The sequence below is a fragment of the Spinacia oleracea genome, chromosome 6 (genome assembly GCF_020520425.1).
Source record: "Spinacia oleracea cultivar Varoflay chromosome 6, BTI_SOV_V1, whole genome shotgun sequence".
NCBI classification, from domain to species: domain Eukaryota; kingdom Viridiplantae; phylum Streptophyta; class Magnoliopsida; order Caryophyllales; family Amaranthaceae; genus Spinacia; species Spinacia oleracea.
The window spans coordinates 89,572,705-89,595,724 of NC_079492.1; the positions used below are offsets into that span (position 1 = coordinate 89,572,705).

At 38.1% G+C, this 23,020-nt stretch overlaps 2 protein-coding genes across 3 annotated transcripts; both read left to right on the plus strand.

Moving 5' to 3' along the window:
- The first annotated feature begins 686 nt into the window (after positions 1-686).
- Positions 687-11,598, plus strand: LOC110787023 (DNA replication complex GINS protein PSF3). 2 transcript variants are annotated; one of them, XM_021991603.2, is made up of 8 exons: positions 687-1,066; positions 2,593-2,676; positions 4,799-4,937; positions 5,035-5,106; positions 5,190-5,290; positions 6,481-6,573; positions 10,746-10,885; positions 10,969-11,598. In XM_021991603.2, exons 3-8 carry the CDS (start codon positions 4,893-4,895, stop codon positions 11,079-11,081), a joined length of 564 nt encoding a protein of 187 aa, XP_021847295.1. In that variant the 5' UTR covers positions 687-1,066; positions 2,593-2,676; positions 4,799-4,892; the 3' UTR covers positions 11,082-11,598. The 2 variants fall into 2 exon arrangements, with proteins under 2 accessions (XP_021847295.1, XP_021847296.1); XM_021991604.2 differs by having other exon boundaries at positions 708-1,066; positions 2,593-2,671.
- Positions 11,599-12,951: 1,353 nt separating this feature from the next.
- LOC130463350 (uncharacterized) lies at positions 12,952-14,668 on the plus strand. The gene is made up of 3 exons (XM_056832448.1): positions 12,952-13,344; positions 13,402-13,855; positions 14,067-14,668. Exons 1-3 carry the CDS (start codon positions 12,952-12,954, stop codon positions 14,666-14,668), a joined length of 1,449 nt encoding a protein of 482 aa, XP_056688426.1.
- Positions 14,669-23,020: the final 8,352 nt, after the last annotated feature.

The following is a 23,020-nucleotide window of genomic DNA, read 5'->3' on the forward strand; positions in this document are numbered from 1 at the left end:
TTTAACGTATAGTTATTTATAATTAAATAGAATTTACGAATTTTAGTAATAAATATATAATTAATGTATATTTATTTTATTTAATTACATTCTGAATATTTTAAATATTTATGCAATCAAAAATAATTTTTAGAATCATAATTCGAAAACGATTTGAACATTGAAACACTTTGGCTTTGGAAAAGTATTTCTAATCGGATTTGAACTCAAACACTTTTAAATTGGAAAAATAATCCTAATTCTAATCCAATTAATAACAATTGGTAAAAGGTACACCCGGTTGTATGTAGCTCTACATGCAACCGGGTAGTTTTGGTTTTTAACCCCTCAAAAAGCACAATTTTATAGTTTAAAGCACATTTTTACAGGTTAAAGTATATTTTTATAGCTTAAAAGCAGATGCATTTCGAAAGAACACATTGTTAGTACAAAAGAACATACGAGCGCGAAGAATTTGAGAGGATATGTAAACTGATGTTGGTTGCTCACCTTTTAAGTTTAGGTTTTTTTCCCAACTGGAAGAAGATATTCAACATCATAATATTTGAAAAACATATGTGCATTAAAATTGTAAAAATGTGTTTTTAAACTGAAAATGTGCTTTTAAACTGAAAAATGTGTTTTTTTTTTAGGGATTAAAAAATACAGTACAAAATGATCCGATTGCACGTAGAACTACATACAACCTGGTGTACACTAATTCTCTCTCCTCTCTAACTCAACCTCACAAAACTCGTGTGAAACTCTCCTTCACGTTTTCTTTCTTCTCTTCGGTTCCTGCTTCTTGCTCCCTCACGCACACCACCACCACCCAGCCGTACCAGCCACCCCATCCCTGCTGCTGCGCCACCCCTTCTGCGCTGCCGCGTCCTACGCCCGCACCAGCCGGCGACCTTCCTCCTCTCCCTCTCGTTCGTGCCTTCTTTTCTCCCATTTGCTTCGTGCTTCCCTTCTTGCTTCGCAAGCAACCACCGCCGCACCACCCATCCGCGTCTCCAGCCACCGCGCCGCCCACTCACTGCCGCGCCTGCACCACCGCCGGCCAGCACTCTTCTCTTCTCTTTTGGTTATTTCTTCCCCTTCAATTTATTTAAATTACTATTTATGTGTTAATAAATTAATTAATGTTTTCATGATTTAAATTATTAGTTTTGATGATGTATATTTAGAATTCAGTTTTTATGTTGATATTATAAACTAGTTTATTTTCAGATTTGTTAATCACGTTTAAATTAGGGTTTAAATTATGTTTATTAATTTAATTCATGTTTTCTTGGATTAAATTTATAGTTTTTTGGTTTAATTATAATTTTCAGATTATATGTTTTATATAATTAAGTTGTTAATTCCAGATTCTATAATTTGATTGAAATTAGGGTTTTAAATTATTAAAGTGTGCATTATTAAGGTTTTAATAGTTTTAAATCATGGTAGGATGACTATAGCCTATTAAAATTATTGTTTTTATGTTTTTAAGCATGCTAATTAAGTTTTGGAGAAGTTTTAAACTAGTTGATATTGCTGGAAATTTAAAAAGAAATGTTTATTGGAGTTTATGATAACTTGTGGTCATTAGTGAAGTAATCACTATCCTAGGAACTTAAGTAGTTAAGTTTTGATAGCGGGAAAGTTCTAATTATGTTTAGGAAGGGGTTGAAGCACCATAGTTGCTGAAAATTCAATGTGAATTGATACGAATCTATATTGGTTGTTTTTAGCTGGAAAATTCTCTGTAGGCAACTTTTGAAATTGTTAAAAGTGACCTATCAATTTTTTTACACAAGGTATGTACATACCTGTGTATGTGAATGTGTGCTATTGTTGAAACTATGTTGAATGTATGTATGAACTGGTGTATGTTGAAATTTCATGTTCAATGTCGTTGAATGAATGCATTGAGCATAGAACTTTATTATAAGAGTTATAACATGTTAGCATGGATGATTGGTGCAAGCATGTCAGTTGTGAACTTTATATTATTTTATATATTAGTTTAGATCGATTGATCGTTGTTCCTTTTTAGTATTTCACTACTTTATGAGGGCCGATGACCTTGTTTAGTAAGTTGATAGTTTACACCTATATAAAGGTGGTTATCCATTGTTAAGGAAAAATTGAATTAATTGGAATGAGTTTTTGATTGATACCTCTGTGATCTCTTACTTAATTCCAAGATAAAAACAGTTAGATTTATGTGATTGGCGAGTCATAACAAGGTATTAATTGGTAAATCATGTAAAGTGAAACTGAATAACAATAGCTTTAGACTGAAGTGACGGACAATCAGGAGTTAGAGTTCATGGTGGTAGCCCATGACTTTTTCCGGGACCAGATTGATCACCGCGTTCTATTTTATTTAAAAGGTTTCTCGATATCGCAGGTCATTGAGCTTACGGAGTCGCGCCCGTACCTCGTCTTCCTTAGTAAAGGCTTCTAGTTAGACAACTATTTTTTAATAAAATAATATTATTATATGCTATATTAGTTATTATAGCCAATATGCTATTTGGGCAAATCGTTCCTCCTGTAATTCGGGCTTGCTGCAGGGTCGGAATTATTAGGTTTACCTTATGGTAATTTTCTTGATGCTAGGTCTTCAAAGAAACCTGCATTTTAGCATCGTCTTTCTAGAGAACGGCAAACTCATTGGCGATCGGCGTCGACTTCTCCGGTGAGGTATTCCCGTCTCTTAATCTCTCTCCTCCCCTTTCTCCTCCCTCACCCCTCCCGTTGCTTCTGTTTTCTTCCCTTTACTCAAATATTTTATATTATTTGCTTCAATCAAACACTATTTCAATTCTGCAATTTATTTTGTTGCAATTTAATTTGTTTAACTTCATAAATTGAATCAAATAGTACGATAATCGCATAGTCAATTTTACAATTTTGCTTGGTTTTTGTTCCATATTTCAAACAACCTCTCCGTATTTGCAGGGGTAAGGTTGCGTACACCCGACCCCCCCTTATCCCGCTTCTTGCGGGAGCCTCTTTGAGGCAATGGGGTAATGATAATGATAATGATTTGTTCCATATTTTGCAAAAAAGCCGCAGATTCAATTCAATCAGAAAATTTGAAACATTAGGCATTTGGTAGCTATTTGGTGGGCGATTAGTTACCAATGATGAAAATAGGTTTACGTTCAAGAAATGATCTGCAATGCGCGTAAGTAAAAGAAAACCCGAAACCAGTGACAAAGTAACTTGATCTATGACCATTTCTGCTTAAGAAAATGAAATCATAAGGAACTTCTTCTGCACATCTTTTAGGTTGTGTGACTTGAAGTAAACTAGCTTTTGGGCCCGTTCGACGAACGGGCTAGTTATTTGTTCGTCGTGCAATGGAGTTTAGAAGATATGTTGTTCTTAAGTAGGTGTTAGAAGGTGTTTAAACCAAATGATAATAATAAAACTTTACGACCTATGAAGTCTTGTCTTTTTAATCATTACATTATTCTGCTTATGTTCATCTCTCCTGAAAAAATAGATCCACTTTAATCACCTATTACCACCAATAACATATCATTTGTGCAAAGACCAAACAAATTTGACTGTTACAGTTTACGACTATACTCATGTTATCCAATTAAAGGAAATGCTAACAAATTCTAACTATTGAACTACACTGACAAAACGTTTCTTATAGGAGAACTAAAACTAATTGTAAGTTCCCTAACAACAATAATATACAAATAAAATCCACCTAAAAGTCTCAAATGTCGATGACAATTTACCCACCTTTAATCATTTTAATGGAAATCATACATTATAAGATTCTCATTCTCTGCGAAATGAATTGCAACTAATTAAACAAGAAAAATAAACAACATACTTCTAATATACTTAAGAAAAATGAAGTACAACGTGCTTAGAGAAAGAGAGAGAGGGGGAGGTGGTACTACAACTTGAATTGCATGCATGAAAATAAACAATCGAAATGTTGAATTAAACACCTTATTATCTCCTGCCGTTTCAAAACGGATCAATAAAAAAGTCTATTAGTGGGAGGATAATTTTGAATGAATGCTTCAGGAGAAGGGGAGAAGATTTGGGGATTGAATTAAATTGACATTGAAAATGATTAAGGTTGGAGAGTTAATGGGAAGGTGAAGAATGGGAAAGATGAAGTAGGGGACGGTTGTTTATGGATGCTCAAGTTGAGTATCGATCCTAATTTTTGGTACAATTCTAGTAAATTAAAGAAACGGGGATTAGTGGTATACTACGAAATAACTAATGACAATAAAGTGGAATAATGAATGACCATGACCTTTTTTATAACAAAGTAATAAGGTTGGGACACGTGTCCTCAAAATGGTGTTGCTACGTGTCATTGAAATGATGGTGTTTTTTTTTTTTTTGAAGGGGGTTATGTTTTTTAAATACTAGGTATTAATTAATAAATTAAAAGGTGGTTTACTGGTGGCTGTCTTAATAACAAGAAAGAAAGAGTCGAGGAAAATGTTATACCTTGGGTGTTTGTAACTTTGCAGTAGCGTTATGTGTTGTCTTTCTGATTTTGGTTGTACACTTATTTTTTATAACCTGCATCAATTCTTGGCTACATGGTTAGGTTCATGGAAGGAGCAAAATCTTGCTTTATCGTACTTTGTGATGCATCCTCAGTAGCCATATCGTATATTTGTTTATAAGTTTTCCATCATACCTTCATTTTCTAAATCCTTAATTTGATTTTGGCTACTGAATCAGCTTCATCCAGTAGCAATTACTTTGTTCCGGCATGATACATCAATAGAACCGTCTGTGCACTGATATGTTTCCATAATATACTTTCTTACAGAAGCCTTTTGAGGGACATTGGGACTGCAGTTAATCACACTAGTTCTCGCTTGTACATTTTTACAAACTAGCAAAATCTTGTGAAACTCTTGTGTATGGCAAGTTACTATGACATTGATGATATCCTTGCAGAAGAGGAGGTAAACACTCATTTTTTATCGTTCAGATGTTCTCATGTGACCGAGTACTCATTACTCAATGCTTATTATCCTTTTTTTTCTTTTGATTTTCTTTAAGTTCATTCCAGTCGTGTTCCAGAAGGCAGCAACTGGAGTAGGACTCCTTGACCCGAGTTCTGAAACTAACAATGTAAGTTTCCTGAAGGAATGAAATTAGAATAAAGGAATAAAACCAACATCCATTTTCACTATTTTCCCTGGATATATTTCCAGATTGAACAAGGTGCAAAAGTGGAGTTGCCTTTCTGGCTTGCTCATGAGTTACATACAAGACAAGCCGTGGTTATGAGCATCCCATCCTGCTTTAATCAAATGTAAGTGGTGCATCGTGTCTCGTCTTCAATAGGCATTTTGTATTATTACTTAAATGAGTTAATAGTCCTTGGTATTAGAATTTTATTCCCTCCGTCCCTTTTTGTTCCTTACGTTTGGTATTGTACACGCGATTTAACGACTAATTAATGTGAACTTAGATTCATCTAATTTTTTTTATTTAAACAAGACAGATTACGTGTATTTATAATGTTTTCAATTTTATAAAAAATCTGATATTCGGAAAATGGGAAAGATTTAAATGCCCAAATGAAAAAGTGTGAGAGATTAGATGCCCCAGTAAATTTAATTGGTTAAGATAATTCCCTGGACACAAATTTTGATAGAATATTACACTAAATTTTACATGGACCTGGTACACGCTAAATTTATTGTGGACCATGCCCTAAAAAGAAAATCCCAGTAAATTTAATTGGTTAGATGCCCCAGTAAATTTAATTGGTTAAGATAATCCCCTGGACACAAATTTTGATAGAATATTACACTAAATTTTACATGTACCTGTTACACGCTAAATTTATTGTGGACCATGCCCTAAAAAGAAAAGGTAACAACTTGATTCTAATTTATTTTGGCGTGTTTATTAGAATTATTACGAAAAAAATATCAAATTGGTGTCGTTAGTAAATGTTGTGCTTGAATAATGTGATTTTAGGTCACCATTCTCGTTCAAAAACATAGGGTTTATTGTGGTTGAATAATGTGATTTTAGGTCACCATTCTCGTTCAAAAACATAGGGTTTATTGTGGTTGAATAATGTGATTTTAGGTCACCATTCTCGTTCAAAAACATAGGGTAACTTTAATTCAAAAAATGGTTACTATGTCTAAGAAAACTGGTGTTTAATTTATTATAGTTACTATGTGAACAACAAATGTCAATATGTATTTAAAATGGGTGCTAGAGTAAATTGCTGGTTTTGGGTCCTCAATAATATTATTGTGGACCAGGTCGATGCAAGAATAATCTATTAAGGCATTTATGTGATAATATAAAAGGAAAGATTTTCAATATAAAGAACAAAATGTGACACCCGAAATGGAATACGTAAAGAACAAAATGGGACGGAGGGAGTACGTGACTGCCTGTAGACTGGCCTACTGGCCTACTGTAGAGCATGCAACTTTAATCTAATATAGAACCTTGTTACCTGTTTGTTTCTTATTCCAGGACAAAGAAGGAAATCCAGGCAGATCCTGGATCTGTTGATCTTCGAAATCGATGTCAATATTTTTATGAATTAGGATGCAAGCTAGCACCTATGTAAGCTTTCGATCCTTTGGTTATCATATGCATGTGACTCCTAATTTCTTGCTATTGTTTAAAAATTGCACGTCTGTAAGCTACACTAAAAGAATAATGTTGAGTGTTGTTTCATCTTTAAAGGGTGCAAAACTGCAAATCAGCTCAAGTAACATCAATATATTTGCTTGCATGTGGTGTTAAGTTGCTTTTTGCGTAGTACACAGGAGATCTCAATTGCTCACTGTTCTTAGCAAAACATGTGGCAAAGAACCTAAACAACTCCGAGGATTGGCTTTTAGCTGTGCTCTTATAAAGATTCCTAAAGGAACATGATATTGCATTGTTTACCTTTATTTGTCATAATTTTGTCAGGTTATAATTTATATCTAGGTTTGAGAGAAGCCACAATTATCAAGGTTAGTTATATGTTGGCTATTGATGTTAAACATTAGGTATTTTGTCAGGCTATTGATGTTAAACATTAGGTATTTCTGTATATTTTGGCCTTGTTTGATAACAAGAGATTTATTTTGGCAGAAAGTGAGTGCATTGGAGTGGTTTTAGATATTTGACGTTTGTGCCTTGTGTAGCCCATATGAATTTTGTGACCATTGTTATGTTTAGTGAACATATAGGGATGTTGAATCTCTAATACTGTGTGGTATTGTTGGAATACGAATTTAGATTTAATCCAATAACAACAACAACAACCAAGTCTTAGTCCCAAAATGATTGGGGCGGCTAACATGAACTGTCATAAGGAACTGTTCGCGGAATGTGAAGTAAGAGAAATAAAAGTTTATGTTAAAGAGAGTAAACATGAAGCACGAAAAAGAGGAACACAAAAACAAGATAGGCCGGTTTAGAGAAGAGGCAAAATAATGTTTAGAAAACATAAAATAGGAAAACGAGAGAAATTTGCAAAGAAAATAGAGCAGAAAGAGATGGAAAATAAGTCATGTTAACTCGCCGACAGGTATTATCTCCCTCCACTTCGCTTTATCTAACACCATACTTTCCTCAATCCCTAATAAACTCAAATCACTCTCACTTAGTGGTGGCAATCAGGTCGGGTTGTGTCTGGTTCGTGTTTGGATTTGTTGAACCTGATTTTTTTACATTGAATTTATACAAATATGTTAACCCATTTAATTTAACCTACCTATTTCGGGTCAACCAGAGCCCTTTTTATTTATGGCTTTAAATCTAGAGTAACATCAAACGAATTATAGGAAAGAAATTGAGAAAATAATACGAAGTATCCAAATTAAGATTGCAAATGATAGATACTAAGTTATACTTATATTACAACTAATTGAACAAATAGAATTTAGATTTACTACACAAATTAAATAAAATAAGATCTTAAAATCTAAAATATATGTTCCAAGTCCTACCCTTGATGGTAATTGTGATGAACACGTGCAATTTTCTTCAAATTAGCCCGCCTTTGCTGCTAAACTCAAATAAGGACAAACAATTAGATTTTTATTCGTTTTCGAAAATAAAACAGAAACATGAGAAAATAAATAACTGCAACACTCAACTAAAAATCAACATATAAATAAACAAAATTACTGTAAATCAAGTTATGATCTACAAAATAACTCTTAAACAAAGATATAAATCTGCAAAATTACTCTAAAATGAACATATAAATCAAGAATTACTCTAAAATCCAAATAAACCACGAAATTACTCTAAAATCAACATAAATGCCCACAAAATTACTCTAATATTAACATATAATCAATCATAAGTAGAAAATTGAATTAAAAATAAATGTAATATAAATCATGAAGATAATCTTTAGAACAATCGAAAATTACCTTTGCGTAGGTGGAGACTAGAGGAGGGAGACGGAGATGATACCCTGAATACCCTTCTTTGAGTACGAGAGCGTTAGATCTGAGAAATAGAGGGATGAGGATGAAAATATGGAACACCGAATGTGGGAGAGAGTATGGCTGTTGAATGAATAAAAAAGGGTTAGGGTTGGAGAGTGGCTACTATTTAAATTAGGAACGTTTGATATTAGCTAAATGCTAATGGCCCAAATGTTCGGCTCATTTTTCACTAAATTTTCCTCATTAATTTGGGTTATCAGATCGAGTTGACAAAAACTGACCCATTTTATTTATTCAGGATTTAACTTCAGCTCGGGTTCGTGTCGACCCATTTAATTAATCGTATTGAAAATCTCAACCAAAACCCGCTATATTCAGGTCGGGGTTATCGCCTTATCGGGCCGGGTCATCTTTTGCGAGTCCTTCTCTCAATCACCCACTGCCGGTCTGTTTTGGTTTTCCATACCCTCAAAATTCCATCTTTTTGCCACTCTTCAATCCTTCTAACCGGCGTATAATTTGGCCTCAATCATGGCCAAACCACCTTAGTCGATACTCCCTCATATTGTTCTGAATTAGTGTAACCCCACTTTCTTCCTAATCACCTCATTACTCAAATGTTCGTTTCTTATATGGCCACACATCCAACGCAACATACGCATCTCCGCCACATTCATCTTATGAATGTGACATTGTTTCAGGGCCCGACATTTCGTACCATATAATTGTGCAGATCAAATTGCTAATTGTCCTGCACTGGAATTTCCCCTATCACATTAAACCCTCAAGTACTCTTCCACTTCAACCAACCTGATTTAATTCTATGGGTGACATCTCCATCCAACTCCCCATTCTTTTGGATAGGATCCTAGGTAGCGAAAGAAATCTGAACCTTCTACCGTCCTCCCATCCAAGGTGATCGCCCCCGCTACTCTGCTTCTATTTAACTTACACTACTAATATTTGTCTTACTTCTCCTCAACTTAAAGCCACGAGATTCCAAAGTATGTCTCCGTAATTCCAACTTACTTTCCGCACCTTTTTTCGTTTCGTCGACCAACACAATATCATCCGCAAACAACATGCATCATGGTATACTATCTTGAATTTAACTCGTCTATTCTTCCATTATTATGGCGAAGAGAAAAGGGCCAAGTGTTAGAACCTTGGTGTACTCCAATCGTGATAGGGAACTCCTCTGTCTTTCTTTCTTTCTAACACTGGTCCGCACACTCTTGCTAGCTCTCCCATACATGTCCTTGATGATGTCAAATATGTTTTCGCGAAATTCCTTTCCTTGTTAAATCCCACCAAAGTACTTCCCTCGGAACCTTATCATATGCCTTCTCCAAAATCAATGATTTTCATATGTAAAGTTTTCTTCTTATCTTGATAGTTCTCCATTAGTTATCTCATAAGGTGAATGACCTCGCATGAAGCCAAATTGGTTCTCCGAAATATTAACACTTCTCCTTAACCTTTGTTCAATCACTCGCTCCCAAAGTTTCATGGTATGACTCATTAGTTTGATCCCTCGATAGTTGTCACAATCTTGGGCGTCTCCTTTATTCTTGTACAAAGGGATTAACGTACTTTTCCTCCACTCCAACGTTTGAAGAAAGTTGTCAAACAATCAATTTCTCTCTCTCTCCCAACTCCAGTTCTTGATAGGAAAGACATCAGGACCTACTGCTATCTTCAATCTAATATTTTTCAATGTCATTTTGACTTCTCTCTTTTGAATTCTCCACATAAAGTCACGATTAACCATATCGTGAGAGATACTTATATCCCCAAAATCTTGCCCTTGATCTCAATTAAATAGGTTGTCAAAATACGACCTCCATCTCTCCTTTATCTCCTTTTCTCCAACCAGAACTCTTTGTACCACATCCTTTACACACCTAACCTTTCCAAGATCTCGCTTCTTTCCCATCTCTCATACGAGCCACCTTTTAAAAAGCTGTGTATAAGAGGTTCTTCAAGAAGTAATTAATTTAAAAGAAATCCTAACTTGCTTGAAGTTACCGTAGACACTGACCAACAAATCATTGTTGTGTCAATGTTCCTGTAAGTTATTTTGACAACCAAGTATAGCTATTTGGATTTTACTAAACGTCTTTAGAAAGATAACAAATGCAATTAGCTGATCAAATCAGCTAAATAAAATCGAATAATCGCTGTAATGAAACTAGTCATCAGCTTCAGTGTGTTCTGGTGCTCTTTGGGAGGAATCTGTTAATCACCTAATAAGATTATTAATTGTTATACTGCTTTATTCAATTGATGCCATTTGCAAAATTTTGGCAGAAGTCTTACTGATACTGGTCGTACAATGAATAGGGTAAGTGATAGAACGATTGGGTCATTCCTCTTGTACGCATTTAAGAACAGGTATAAGGAAGTGTTGAGCAAGGCCCATACTTCAACTTTCATTGCTTCAACAAAGCCCCTGACTCTGCTAACTAAAGAAGAAACTCACTGTAAGTTAATTTTATCTTGGTCCCTTAATACAATTTGGGCACCCCATCTGTGTACTGAGATTGTTTCTGGTATGTTTGCACAGTGTGTGATGCAGCTCAGTCTTCAATGGCAGCCTTCAAGAAGTGGAGAATAGGAGGATCTCGATTCGAAAGACCTGCTGTTCTAGGGAAGAAAAGAAAACCTTCTGATGAATAACTTATTGTTTGTACGCATTGGTGCGAAGATGCATAAAATGTTAGAGAGAGTACATTCCATGTTCTAACTTGACTCCAATGCAGAAAATAGTAACTTCTTAGAAAAGGTTGGCACTATCAACACTCCCCCACTGATCCTTTAGATGAACGGATGGGCTGTGCTTTATTAGGACAAAAAGAAGAAAGCCTCAGAAGAACCATATACTGGTAAGTGGTAACTGCTAGAAGGCTTCAATTTCAGACCCTGTAGTTGACAGCCACACCGTCCAACTGAGCTTTTCCAGTTTCTTGAGTAGCTGTTTTTCATTCTCGAGTGTACTTAGCAATGTGATTGCCTACTCATTTGTCATGTTTTCTTGCCTTCTGGAAAAGCTTGAATGCAGATCATTGTCTTTGCATTAAAATCAAGCAGACTGACATTACTTTTTTTCTTTTCTTTCTTTTATTTTTTATTTTTTATTTTTTAATATTTAAAATCAACTACGAGTAAAAGGGAAACATATAGAAGTCTTCTATCATCTTTATTTTCTGTTAAGATTTTATCAATCACGATATCAATTTATCTAGAAATGTGAGGATTAGTAGTGAGTAGGACCGTAGATTATAGATAAACTAGTGGTTGGGGTGTGAGTTGCGCGCGGTGTTGCTGGGTATTCAAATTTGGCGCCAATGATGTTCTAGTGCTTATGAATCTATAAAATATTAATATTTATGGCTTTATTGTGATTTCATTTTATAATGGCGAACTTATTAATTAGGGACAAGGTACAACTTATAGCCTTTTTAAGCCAGCCATAGGACTATTTCATTACTTAATTATAATATAAAGTTTACAACTTTCTTCGAAAAAAATATAAAGTTAACAACATTAAGGGGTCAATATTTCCAAATCAAACCACTTTAATTAAGGTGGTTTGTTACGTGATACCCAATTGTTAAGATAGTTGTTTGTCCAACATAGTTACAAGTTAGAGTCTTGTTTTGGAAAATAATATAATTTACTACATTTCCAAAAGTGGGCAAATAATTGGTAAAACAAAAGGCGTGTTATAGGAACACATAACTTGTTTTTCTATACAAGTTCAAGAAATCATATGTTCCTAGCTATAAGAAGCCCAAGAGAGTTCGAACATAACCCATTAAGAAACGATATTCTAGTCGAAAGAATTGGATTTGATGTGGAGGTCCCTATACTTTTTTCAGTAAGCCAATGATCATTAAACCCTGGTCTCCAGAGTTCAATTTCTATGAAGAAGTATTAAGGGTCATACCATTATGGATTCGATTGCCTAATCTTCCACTTAACTGCTGGAGTGGCGATTCTCTTAGTAGGATTGCTAGTCTGTTGGGGGTTCCAATTTGTGCTGATGACTGCACTACTAGACAACAGAGGCTGTCTTTTGCTCGAGTTTTGGTGGAGATGGATGGAACAACTGCTTTGCCTGATCACATATGGATTGAAGATGTGAATGGCCAGGAATTTAAACAGCAGGTTCAATATGACTGGAAACCCTCTTATTGTCATAAATGCCAATTGCCAGGCCATAATTGTGCTAGTGTTGCTAAAACTCAAGTGCAGCAGGCTAGTAAGCCACCTCAGGTGAAGAAGGTGTGGGTTCCAAAGAAACCAACTGCACCAGTTCAAGCAATTAATGTAACTCCTTCAGCTACCCCTCTGAATCAGAGCATGGCTGTGAATCAATCAGGTGCTGATGCTGGTTGGAAGGTGGCTACTAAAGGAGCAAGAAGTAGGGGTGTCCCTGTGTCACACAACAACTCCTTTGGTCCTTTGAATGAAGAGATTTAGATGAGGTTCTTGCGGAAGATGATATAGAGGAGTTGGTGGAAGGGGATCCTGGTTTAACTTCTGAATGCTGAATCTTTGCACTTGGAATATTAGAGGGCTGAATGAACCCTCTAAGATTACTAAGGTAAAAAAGCTGGTTAGTTCTTATAATATAAAACTTATTGCACTTTTGGAAACTAGAGTCAAAAGTAGTAAGTACCAGTCTATAATGAATAAGTTTGGTCACTCCTGGGCTTGGGAAAATAATTATTTGCATTGTCCTAGAGGAAGGATTTGGTTAGGATGGCAGACTAATTGTGTCACAGTGAAAGTTGTGAGGTGTAATACTCAATTCATTCAATGTGAGGTTATTGATCAGCAGTGTGTGCATTGCTTCTTCTTTACTGCAGGCTATGGGTTGCATACCATAGATGATAGGAAATCTTTGTGGCATGATTTAGGAGATATTAGTTCTGCGGTTAGCAATTCAACTTGGTTGATTTCTGGTGATTTTAATGCAATCATGGGACTGTAGGATAGAGTAAATGGTGGTATTGTAACATTGGCTGAAATTAAAGTTTTTTCTGAATTTGTGGATTCCTATCAGCTCTATGAGTTGCAGAGTAAAGGTCATTTCTATTCATGGCATAAAGGAGGTGATATTACTAAAACTGCTAGCAGAATTGACAGATGTCTTGGTAATGGGGAATGGATGAATGTGAAAGGGGATGTGTGTTCTGAATACCTTAATTCCTCTCTTTGTGACCACTGTCCTATTCTTGTTAAGTGTATTCCAGAATCACATGGTGGGGGTAGGCCTTTCAGGTTTTTAAACTACTTAGTTGAACATGATGATTTCTTGCCTTTTGTGGAGCATTGTTGGAAAGAGCCCTTGTCAGGTTCTGGTATGTTACTTGTGTGGGAAAAGTTGAAGCTGGTGAAACTAAAGTTGAAGACTGTTCATAAACAGGAATTCCAAGGCATTTCAAGTAAGATAGACCAAGCAAGGCTGCAACTTGATTCTATCCAAAATCAACTCCAGCAGAACCACTATGATAGTTTTCTGTTGAGTCAGGAACACATTTGTTCTGCAGATTTGAGGAAGTGGTTGAGAATTGAAGAAGTAGCTTTGAGACAGAAATCTAGGCTCCAATGGTTAAAAGTGGGTGATTCTAATTGTATATTCTTTTTTGGCTGCAGTCAAGGAGAGGAATAGAGTCAACAGGATCACTGAACTAATTGATGATAACAGTAATAAGCTAGTAATGCCTGCTGAAATTCAAGGCGAGGTTTTGAAGTTTTATGGGCAGTTGCTTGGTACAACGGCTAACTCCTTGCCTCTGATTGACCTTCCCACTATGAGAGCTGGTCCCACATTGAGCAATTCTGCGAGATTATCTTTGTGCCAGCCAGTAACTGAAAGGGAGATTGATTTAGCTTTGAAGGGGATTAATGACAATAAGGCACCAGGAATTGATGGATTTAATGCAGTTTTCTTCAAAAAAACATGGGGGATAATTAAAACTGATGTGTATGCTGCTGTTATGGATTTCTTTGCTAACAAGAAGATGCTGAAGCAAGTGAAGTGCACCACTGTTACTCTAGTTCCTAAAGTTCCTAACCCATCTAAGGTCAAGGAATTTAGACCTATTGCTTGCTGTACAACTATTTACAAGATTATTTCCAAAATCTTGACTAGCAGACTTCAGAAGGTGATTGGTTCCATTGTAAGTGATTGCCAAGCAGGATTATTCCAGGAAGAATCATCTCAGATAACATCCTATTGGCCACTGAGCTTGTGAAAGGGTATAACAGGAAGAATCTCTCTCCTAGATGCATGATTAAGGTTGACTTAAAGAAAGCCTATGATTCAATTGAATGGAGTTATTTGATGGATGTTATGAAGGAGTTAGGGTTTCCAGAGATGTTTCTTGGTTGGATTCTGGAGTGTATATCGTCTGTCTCCTATAACATTCTTATTAATGGTCAACCTTGTCCTCCTTTTCCTGCTAAAAAAGGGTTAAGGCAAGGTGATCCATTATCTCCCTTTTTGTTTGCTATTGGTATGGAGTATTTATCCAGGAGTCTTATGCAGTTGAAAGCTGACCCAAACTTGAATTTTCATCCAAAATGTGAGGTTGAATATCACTCATCTCATATTTGCAGATGATTTTCTTATGTTTGTCAGAGCAGATCCTATTTCAACTCATATGCTATTTCAGAAGTTCATGTTGTTTTCCAAGGCTTCAGGATTGGAAGCCAATTTGGATAAGAGTAATGCCTATATTTGTGGTGTGAGTTCAGATATTTAGCAGCAGATCATGCTCACCTTGAACATTCCTCCTGGTGAGTTTCCTTTTAGGTATTTGGGTGTTCCCTTATCTACTAAGAAGCTTTCCTATCCTCAATGCAAACATCTAGTTGATAAAGTGCTGAGTAGAGCTAAGAGTTGGACTGTAAGGTATTTTTCCTATGCTGGCAGGCTTCAGTTAGTTAAAACAATTCTTCTTAGCCTTCAGTCCTTTTGGTGTCAGATATTTGTGTTACCTAAGAAAGTTATTAAGGAAGTTCAAAGCTACTGCAGAATTTTCTTATGGACAGGAGGTACTGAATGCTCCAAGAAAGCTCTTGTTTCTTTGTCTCATATGTGTTTACCTAAAGCTGCTGGTGGCTGGAACATTAAAGATATGGAGATTTGGAATAAGGTAGCAGTGTGCAAGCTACTGTGGGCTATCACTCATAAGAAAGATAGGCTTTGGTCTAGATGGGTAGCTGGGTACTATATGAAAGGGAGGTCCATTGCTGATGTTCATTGCCCCTCTACTATGTCATGGTCATTGAGGAAGATTTTTGGTTGTAAGGAGCTGGTAACTAATGTTGGAGGATGGTCAGCTGTTGAGAAGAATGGTTGTTTCTCAATTAAACTGATGTACAACAAGTTATGTGGGGTTCACCCTAAAGTTCCATGGAGGAGGATCTTTTGCAACAATTTGGCAACTCCTAAAAGTCTTTTCATCATGTGGATTGCTATTTGGAGGAGATTACCTACCCTGGACAGGTTGTTTAAATGGGGAGTTGTTACTTCTTAGGTTTGTCCTGTATGCAGCATGTGTTCTGAATCTGTTGAGCACCTGTTCTTTACTTGCACCTTATCTTGCAGAGTCTGGCAGAAAGTGTTGGATTTGCTGCAGTTTAAGAGAAGACCAGAACCCTTTGGTCATGAGATGCAGTGGGTGCTTAAGAGTTGTAAAAGGAATGGGAGTAGGCACAAGTTACTGGGAATGTTCTTTGCTGAATGTATCTATTCCATTTGGTTGAATAGGAATGAAGTTGTTTACAATCAGGTTTGTAAAACCCCTGAGATGCTGTTTAGACAGATCCAGTTTCATGTAGCTAGTAGATCCTCTGACGTACTAAGCTCTACTTTGTTAAACTTGAGTAGATAAGTGTATTAGGGCTTTAGTAGCAGTTTTGCTTGAGCTTGTAACTGGGCAGCTTGCCTAATTCTTCCCCCTTTTGGTAACAAAACTCTTATTTGCCAAAAAAAAGAATTTGATTTGATCATCCATCTTAAAATGCCTATCCTTAACAAGGATGTTGCCGATGATATTTGGATGAATGTGTTTTTTGTCTTCAACTCCTTTGTGGGTTTCACAAAGTTTCCATTCACCTTGGAATTGAAATTTGTGTTAATATTAGGGAACTTGAAATGTACATTTACATGTTTTGTAGATATATGAGGCAGAAAGTTGTATTTATGTGTTCACGAATATTTATAACATGTTTTATAGTTTTCGTACCCCCGAAACAAAGAAAAAAGTCATTAAGTAGGCGACAACCATTAAGTAGCTCTCATATACATATACGGAGTATTAGGTATTCTTGCGAGTTGAAAATGATTACATTAGTAACCGCTATTTTCTACTGTTGATTAAGGTCACAAAGTCAATTTATTGCTTAAAATATATGATGCGTTTTCCACAAATAATCACATCTCCAAAGGACCAAGGTGTGTTGATGTAGCGAGTTGTTGGACTTGTAGGGAAGGCTTGGACTTAAGCAGTTTCAGTTTTTTCTAGTTTCTTATCTTCATCTGACTGTGTCTAAGAGTAAGACCTTATGTTAGAAAAGGAGAAGCTCATATTTGGTTTTACATGTGTATTTTGCAAAGAGAGGGGGTGGAATATTGAATTACAAGATCGAGTTCTAAGTTGACCAAATTTAGGGAATACGTGACCATAAACTTCGAAACCGTATAACTTAATGCAACAAGCAAATTAATGTACTAGTCTAAATCTAAGTAATTACCCAAATAAGATTAGCAAATTTTATACAAATAATATTATAGAAAACGAAAATTGGCTATATTTTCCACCAATTAAATGTACAAATTAACTAGGCTTAACAAATTTCAATTTCTTTTAAAAAAAATTGAAGAAAAACCCATAGAATTTTTAGCAGAAAGAACAAAAAAGAGCTAACCTTGGATAAAAAAAAAATCAAAGTTCAGATGAAGTCCATGTCTTTCTAGTTTTTCCACCACACGTTTAACCTTAGTGATTAAAACTTCAATTGATCTTCGCTCTTATTCTTCTCACGACGCTTCTTTAGCTGCTCACCACTATTGCTGACCATATCTTGGATATTGCGAGAGAATTAAACATTTATTTAATTTTGAAGCAGAAAGAAATGGTTAATCCCAATGATGTTCAGTATCGCTGGTGGTTCTGAGCCGTTTGTAGGAGATGTTATATGTAAATGCTTGGTTGAGTTGGCTACTGATGAGAATACTGTGGAACAAGGAGAAGATGGATAAAAGTATCTAACAATTGAAAGTGAGATGGGTGAGTTAGAGAGAGAAAGTGAGAGAGATCTCCCACCCACTCCACAAACGCCAGATTCGACTGCTCGCCCTAAGGTTCAGCCGTCATCGTTCTCGCCAACCTCAACCGTCAATGCCAGCCACCACTCCCATCTACCACACTAGCCACCACCCCAAACCTCTAAACCTTCCTATGCAGCCACTCTCCAGCGCCAACACAAACCTGAACCTTTCTCTTCCTCTCTCTCCCATGCCTCCCTTCTTCCCATAATCTCCCCAAACCCACCCCCAAATTTCGACCCCAATATGGATGCATTCATCAGTTTAGATTACACGGATGCAGATGCCTTGCCAGTCAAATGGATTAACTCACTCATGGTTAAGGTAGTGGGTACATCCTTCTTAGTGGAATACCTGAAATCGTCTCTACAAAGGATTTGGAAAATTCAACATCCAATCCAATCGATAGGCTTAAACATCCAACTTGGAAAAGGCTTCTACAATATAACACTTCCATGAGTGAATTATAGGGAGAATGCTCTCTCGAATGGACCCTGGTTCATTGCGAATTACATGCTTTTGGTGCAACCATGGGTCCCGGGGTTCAAGCCTTCTCAAGCGACAATCTCGAAAGTGCCAATGTGGTGACTCTACCTGAGTTACCTATTGAGTTCCACTCTTCTAAATTGTTGCAGAGCGATTGAACAAAACAGAGTACGGTTTGCAAGGGTCCAAGTCCTACTTGATTTGGCACTCCAAAGGAAGGAAGTAATTTGGATAGGTGCCTTTAAGAAAATTAACATCTACGATGAAACACCATATTTCTGCAAAGAATATAACTCAATTGGCCATGGCATAGGTCTATGTCCATTACAAGCAAAGGAAGATGAAGCTAATGTCGGCGGGAAAGAGAACCAAGCGGAAAACCTAGTACAAGAGACAAATCAGATTGATCATCAACCGTTGATGGAAGAGGGAGAGATTAATCCTAACCCTTAGATCAATGTCACCAGAAAGAAAACACAAATCAAGAGAAGTACAAATAAAGTTTTAGTAGGGAAAAGTTCTTCATAAAAAGAGGAAGGAAAAAACAAAAAAGAAGAGGGAAAGAAGAAGATAAAACAAAAACAAGGTTTCCAGTTGAAAAAGAATTCGGGTCCACCAGGAAAGCAACCAATCTTGATCCAAAAAATCACTTCCGGAATTTCAGCCCAATTACAAAAGAAAGATGCAGGGGCCCAACCCAATAAGCTCAAACCCACCGACCGTGTTGGTGCCAACCCAAAACAAAAACACCACTTCACTCAAACCCTTCCATATCCCCAAACCCATTTCTGCTACTACTGAACCGACAAATCAACCAATAGAAATCCCACTCACAAAAACACCAATCAACACCCATTCAAATAACTTACCTCTCACCAACCAAAACCCTAAACCTTTCACCTTCACTTCAGAAATAACCACCTCCAAAAAACCAGAAACTCTTCCTCCTTCCATCTCTCTTCTCTCTCCCATCACCAGAAAAGAGAAAGAAAATGTCGAGCGAAATGGATTCCGACATGTTCGACTTTCGCGACGATTCTTCGGAGGACAACGACTTCACCCAACCACGACTGTATGTTCACCGGTACTTCAAGAGCCGCAAACTTCTAAACCCCAAATTCACACTACCCTTTCAACCACTACCCCTGTATTTCCCACTCCCTGTGCTAGAGGCCACCGACGCTCAAACTCTCAACCACTTTGTTTGCAAAGAATCCCCTAATTCCGACCTACCCGGAGATCCATGTCAACAACATGAGTTTCAGCCTCAAAACTCCCTCCAAATGGTTTCGAGTCACTGTAGAGAAGATTCGGTCTTTCTTCCTCAACCCCCATGGTGTGGATACACCGTACCAGGACATGATAATGTCTCCATAAAGCGGAGGTAAGATGTATCATGTGCATCTCCCGGATCTGAACACAATGAAGGCACTTTGCCCTATTCTCGCGGCATTTGTGAAATGGTGGATAACCAGCCTGGAAGCAAGGAAAGGGACACTAATCATCCCACAGGAATTGGAATTCATGAGCGACCCTATACCGGTCTTCCCTCAATTGAGAAAGACCTGACAGTTATCATCCAGGTCTCCCCTGAGAGAGACGTTTTAGGATACCTCCAACGGCCTAATGGTGATATCGACAACGGAAAGTTTTCCACAAGTGGAGATAAGGGCAATACTGGTCAAGGAAATCGAGGAGGAGACTTGGGAGGCGGAGCTGGAATTTGTGGCAAGGAAGTAAATATTGTGGAGCAAGAGGAGAAGGGAGTTTATGGACAAAACAAACCCAATGACTCGGAAGAAGTATAAGGAGTTATCCAAAACTCACAAAATTCTTGATCCAATGGTGATTGTTGCTTGGAATTGCAGAGGGATCACTTGCTGAGGCTTTCATACTAGTCTTTACCATCTTTACAATGAACAACAACCAAGTGTCATCATACTCACTGAAACCGAAACCAGCAAAGCTCGCACCAAACACATCTTAGAAAGAAGTTCCACCCCTCTTGAGAATTATGTATTGGCTGAACGTTATGGGCTAGCAGGAGGAATCGTAGTCATGTGAACCCCATATTCATCAATTTCCAGATGATAGGATCAGATCGACATGTTATTCATGGCATTGTGGAGGTAAACACTAACCCTAAAACTCAATACTTTTTATCTTCTATTTATGCTAGTACTAAATTTAAACATAGACTAGAAACTTGGCATGATTTGTGATGTGGGACTAATTGCTTCCACCACAAGGCCCAAAGAAGTCATAATATCCAACCAAGTTAGCCTAACTGACCCATGGCCCAAGCCCGGGAAGTAGGCTTAGACCTTGGTGCTCAAACAACATAAAGGCACGACCCTAATTGGGAAAGCCCACGATCTCTGGCCCAGTTTATAAAAGGGCCAAGATTGACGGCCAAAGGACACGTGTCCCAAATCCCCAGGGGGCACGCATCCCACAGATAGGGTTGAGGGATCACTTCCCGAGAAACCCTAGCCCTATAAAAGGCTCAGATCCCAAGGTAAGAGGTAATCAATTCATTCCCACCAACCTGAAATTATCTTTGCTCTGCCTTCTCTCTACAAATTACTTCTCTCTCTAGCTTATACTTACTTAAGCATCAGAGGGAATATTCCTACGGGAAGATTCTTGTTTTTGCAGGTTGCCAGAGGTTCGTGCCAGCTCATACTTGATACCTCCGAGGAACGTGTGAATGGCAAGAAGGGTTTCAACACGTCCTCCAAAAAGAAATCACCAGGTCTTTCCACAGAGCCAACCCTGAGCAGGATAACGGCAGAATGGTGGAACCCTTATCAGACGATCTTGATCCACCCCTGGATGGACGCACCCTGGAAAAAGGAAGTCAGCATGTAAGAGAAGAACGTCCGGGGAGGCGGACGAGTCTAGCTTCACGGCAGACAAATTGTGAATCTCAAGATCATCACTCTCTCAGGATTTCTAGAAGGCGGCATGAGAACATCACCCTGAGAAAAAGTGGCCGCGACACTGAAATAAAAAGAAAACGAAGGAAGTCGTTGGCAAGAAGCTCCTTTATATTTAACACGACTCTTGAAGACATTCTCTTAGCTGAGGGACAGAATCTGGGAATAGAGCAACAGACCCCTCGACGACCGGCTACCTCAAACCAACAGGCCCCGTTCTGTGTTTTTCCCAAAGAAGAGGGGCACGACACTCAAAACTGTCGGATGTTGAGGAAGATACTGATTGACCACGCGGCTAAAGGACGCCTACGTCAGTACATCCGTTTAACGGACGCAGGCGAAGAAACGAGTCTCCCCACCAATAGCAATAGTTATTCAGACAAAGGAGTCGTTACAGTGATATCAGGGGGGATAGCTGCGGGAGAACCATGTAAGGAAGGACGGCAAGCAGGTCCATCTTATCGCCGGCCCGCACAAATGAATTTACCTTCTGTGGAAATTTCCAAAGACGATTACAGAAAGGCAGCAGCACCACATGATGATGACCCTTTGGTTTTAGAGATTAAGGTGGCTAATCTTAGGGGTGAAGAGAGTACTAGTGGACACGGGGAGCTCATCCGACATAATCAGTCTCCACTGTTTGCAAAAATTGAAGCACGATGCCGGAGCCATCGAGAAATTATTCAGGCCCTTAGTAGGATTTGGAGGAAGCATCGTCCGCCCAATTGGCTCCATCTTGCTCCCAGTCTCCATTGGTGACCCTCCGGTGACCAAGGAAGGGGTCATCCGATTTACTATTGTAGCAAGCCTCACCGCATTCAATATCATACTTGGCCGCCCAGCACTCAATGATTTAAAAGCTGTGATTGTTCCCCATTTACTACTGGTTAAGTTCGTAGGAAGCAATGGACGCATTGGGCCCCTCTATGGAAACCAACAGCTGGCCAGAGATTGTTACCTATCAACGCTGGAACCACCGGCATGGGGAGCCTCTCCAAAGAAAAACGAACAAGTTAAACCACTGACAAACCAGCGTAAACTCCGAGAGACACCCACGGCACATAATGTGGATAGACGTCCTGAGCCAGTGGGAGCACACTATGCTATAATTCTGGACCTAGCGGATCCATCTCGAACAGTCCCCATTGGAGTCCCTCCTGACGACCCCATGGCAGCGGCATTGGTACAACTGCTTCAAGAATACAAAGAAATATTTGCTTTCACGGTAGAGGAGATGCCAGGCATTGATCCGGCAGTAGCCGTGCACAAGCTGAATGTAGATAGGGCCATGAAACCAGTACGTCAGAAGAAAAGGAATCATGGAGAAGCAAGAAATTTAGCCGCTGCGGCTGAAGTTCAGAAGCTAATGGACGCAAGCTTCATACGTCCATGTCAGTACCCAGACTGAGTAGCCAATGCAGTACTAGTACCTAAGCCCAATGGGACGTGGAGGATGTGTGTCGATTACACTGATCTAAATAAAGCCTGCCCCAAGGACAGTTTCCCGCTGCCAAAGATAGATCGACTCGTCGACTCAACGGCAGGGCATGCCATGATGAGCTTCATGGACGCTTACTCCGGATTTCATCAGATCCCTTTGTGGCCTAAAGACCAGGAGAAGACATCATTTGTCACAGAACAAGGATTGTACTGCTACAAAGTAATGCCGTTCGGCCTAAAAAATGCCCCAGCCACTTTCCAACGATGGGTGAACACGATTTTTGCAAAGCAACTAGGGAGGAATATAAAAGCCTATATTGATGATATGATTGTAAAAAGCAAGCAGAAAATGGATCACCTCGATGACTTGCGGGAGACCTTTGAGACCCTTAGGACTTACCAAATGA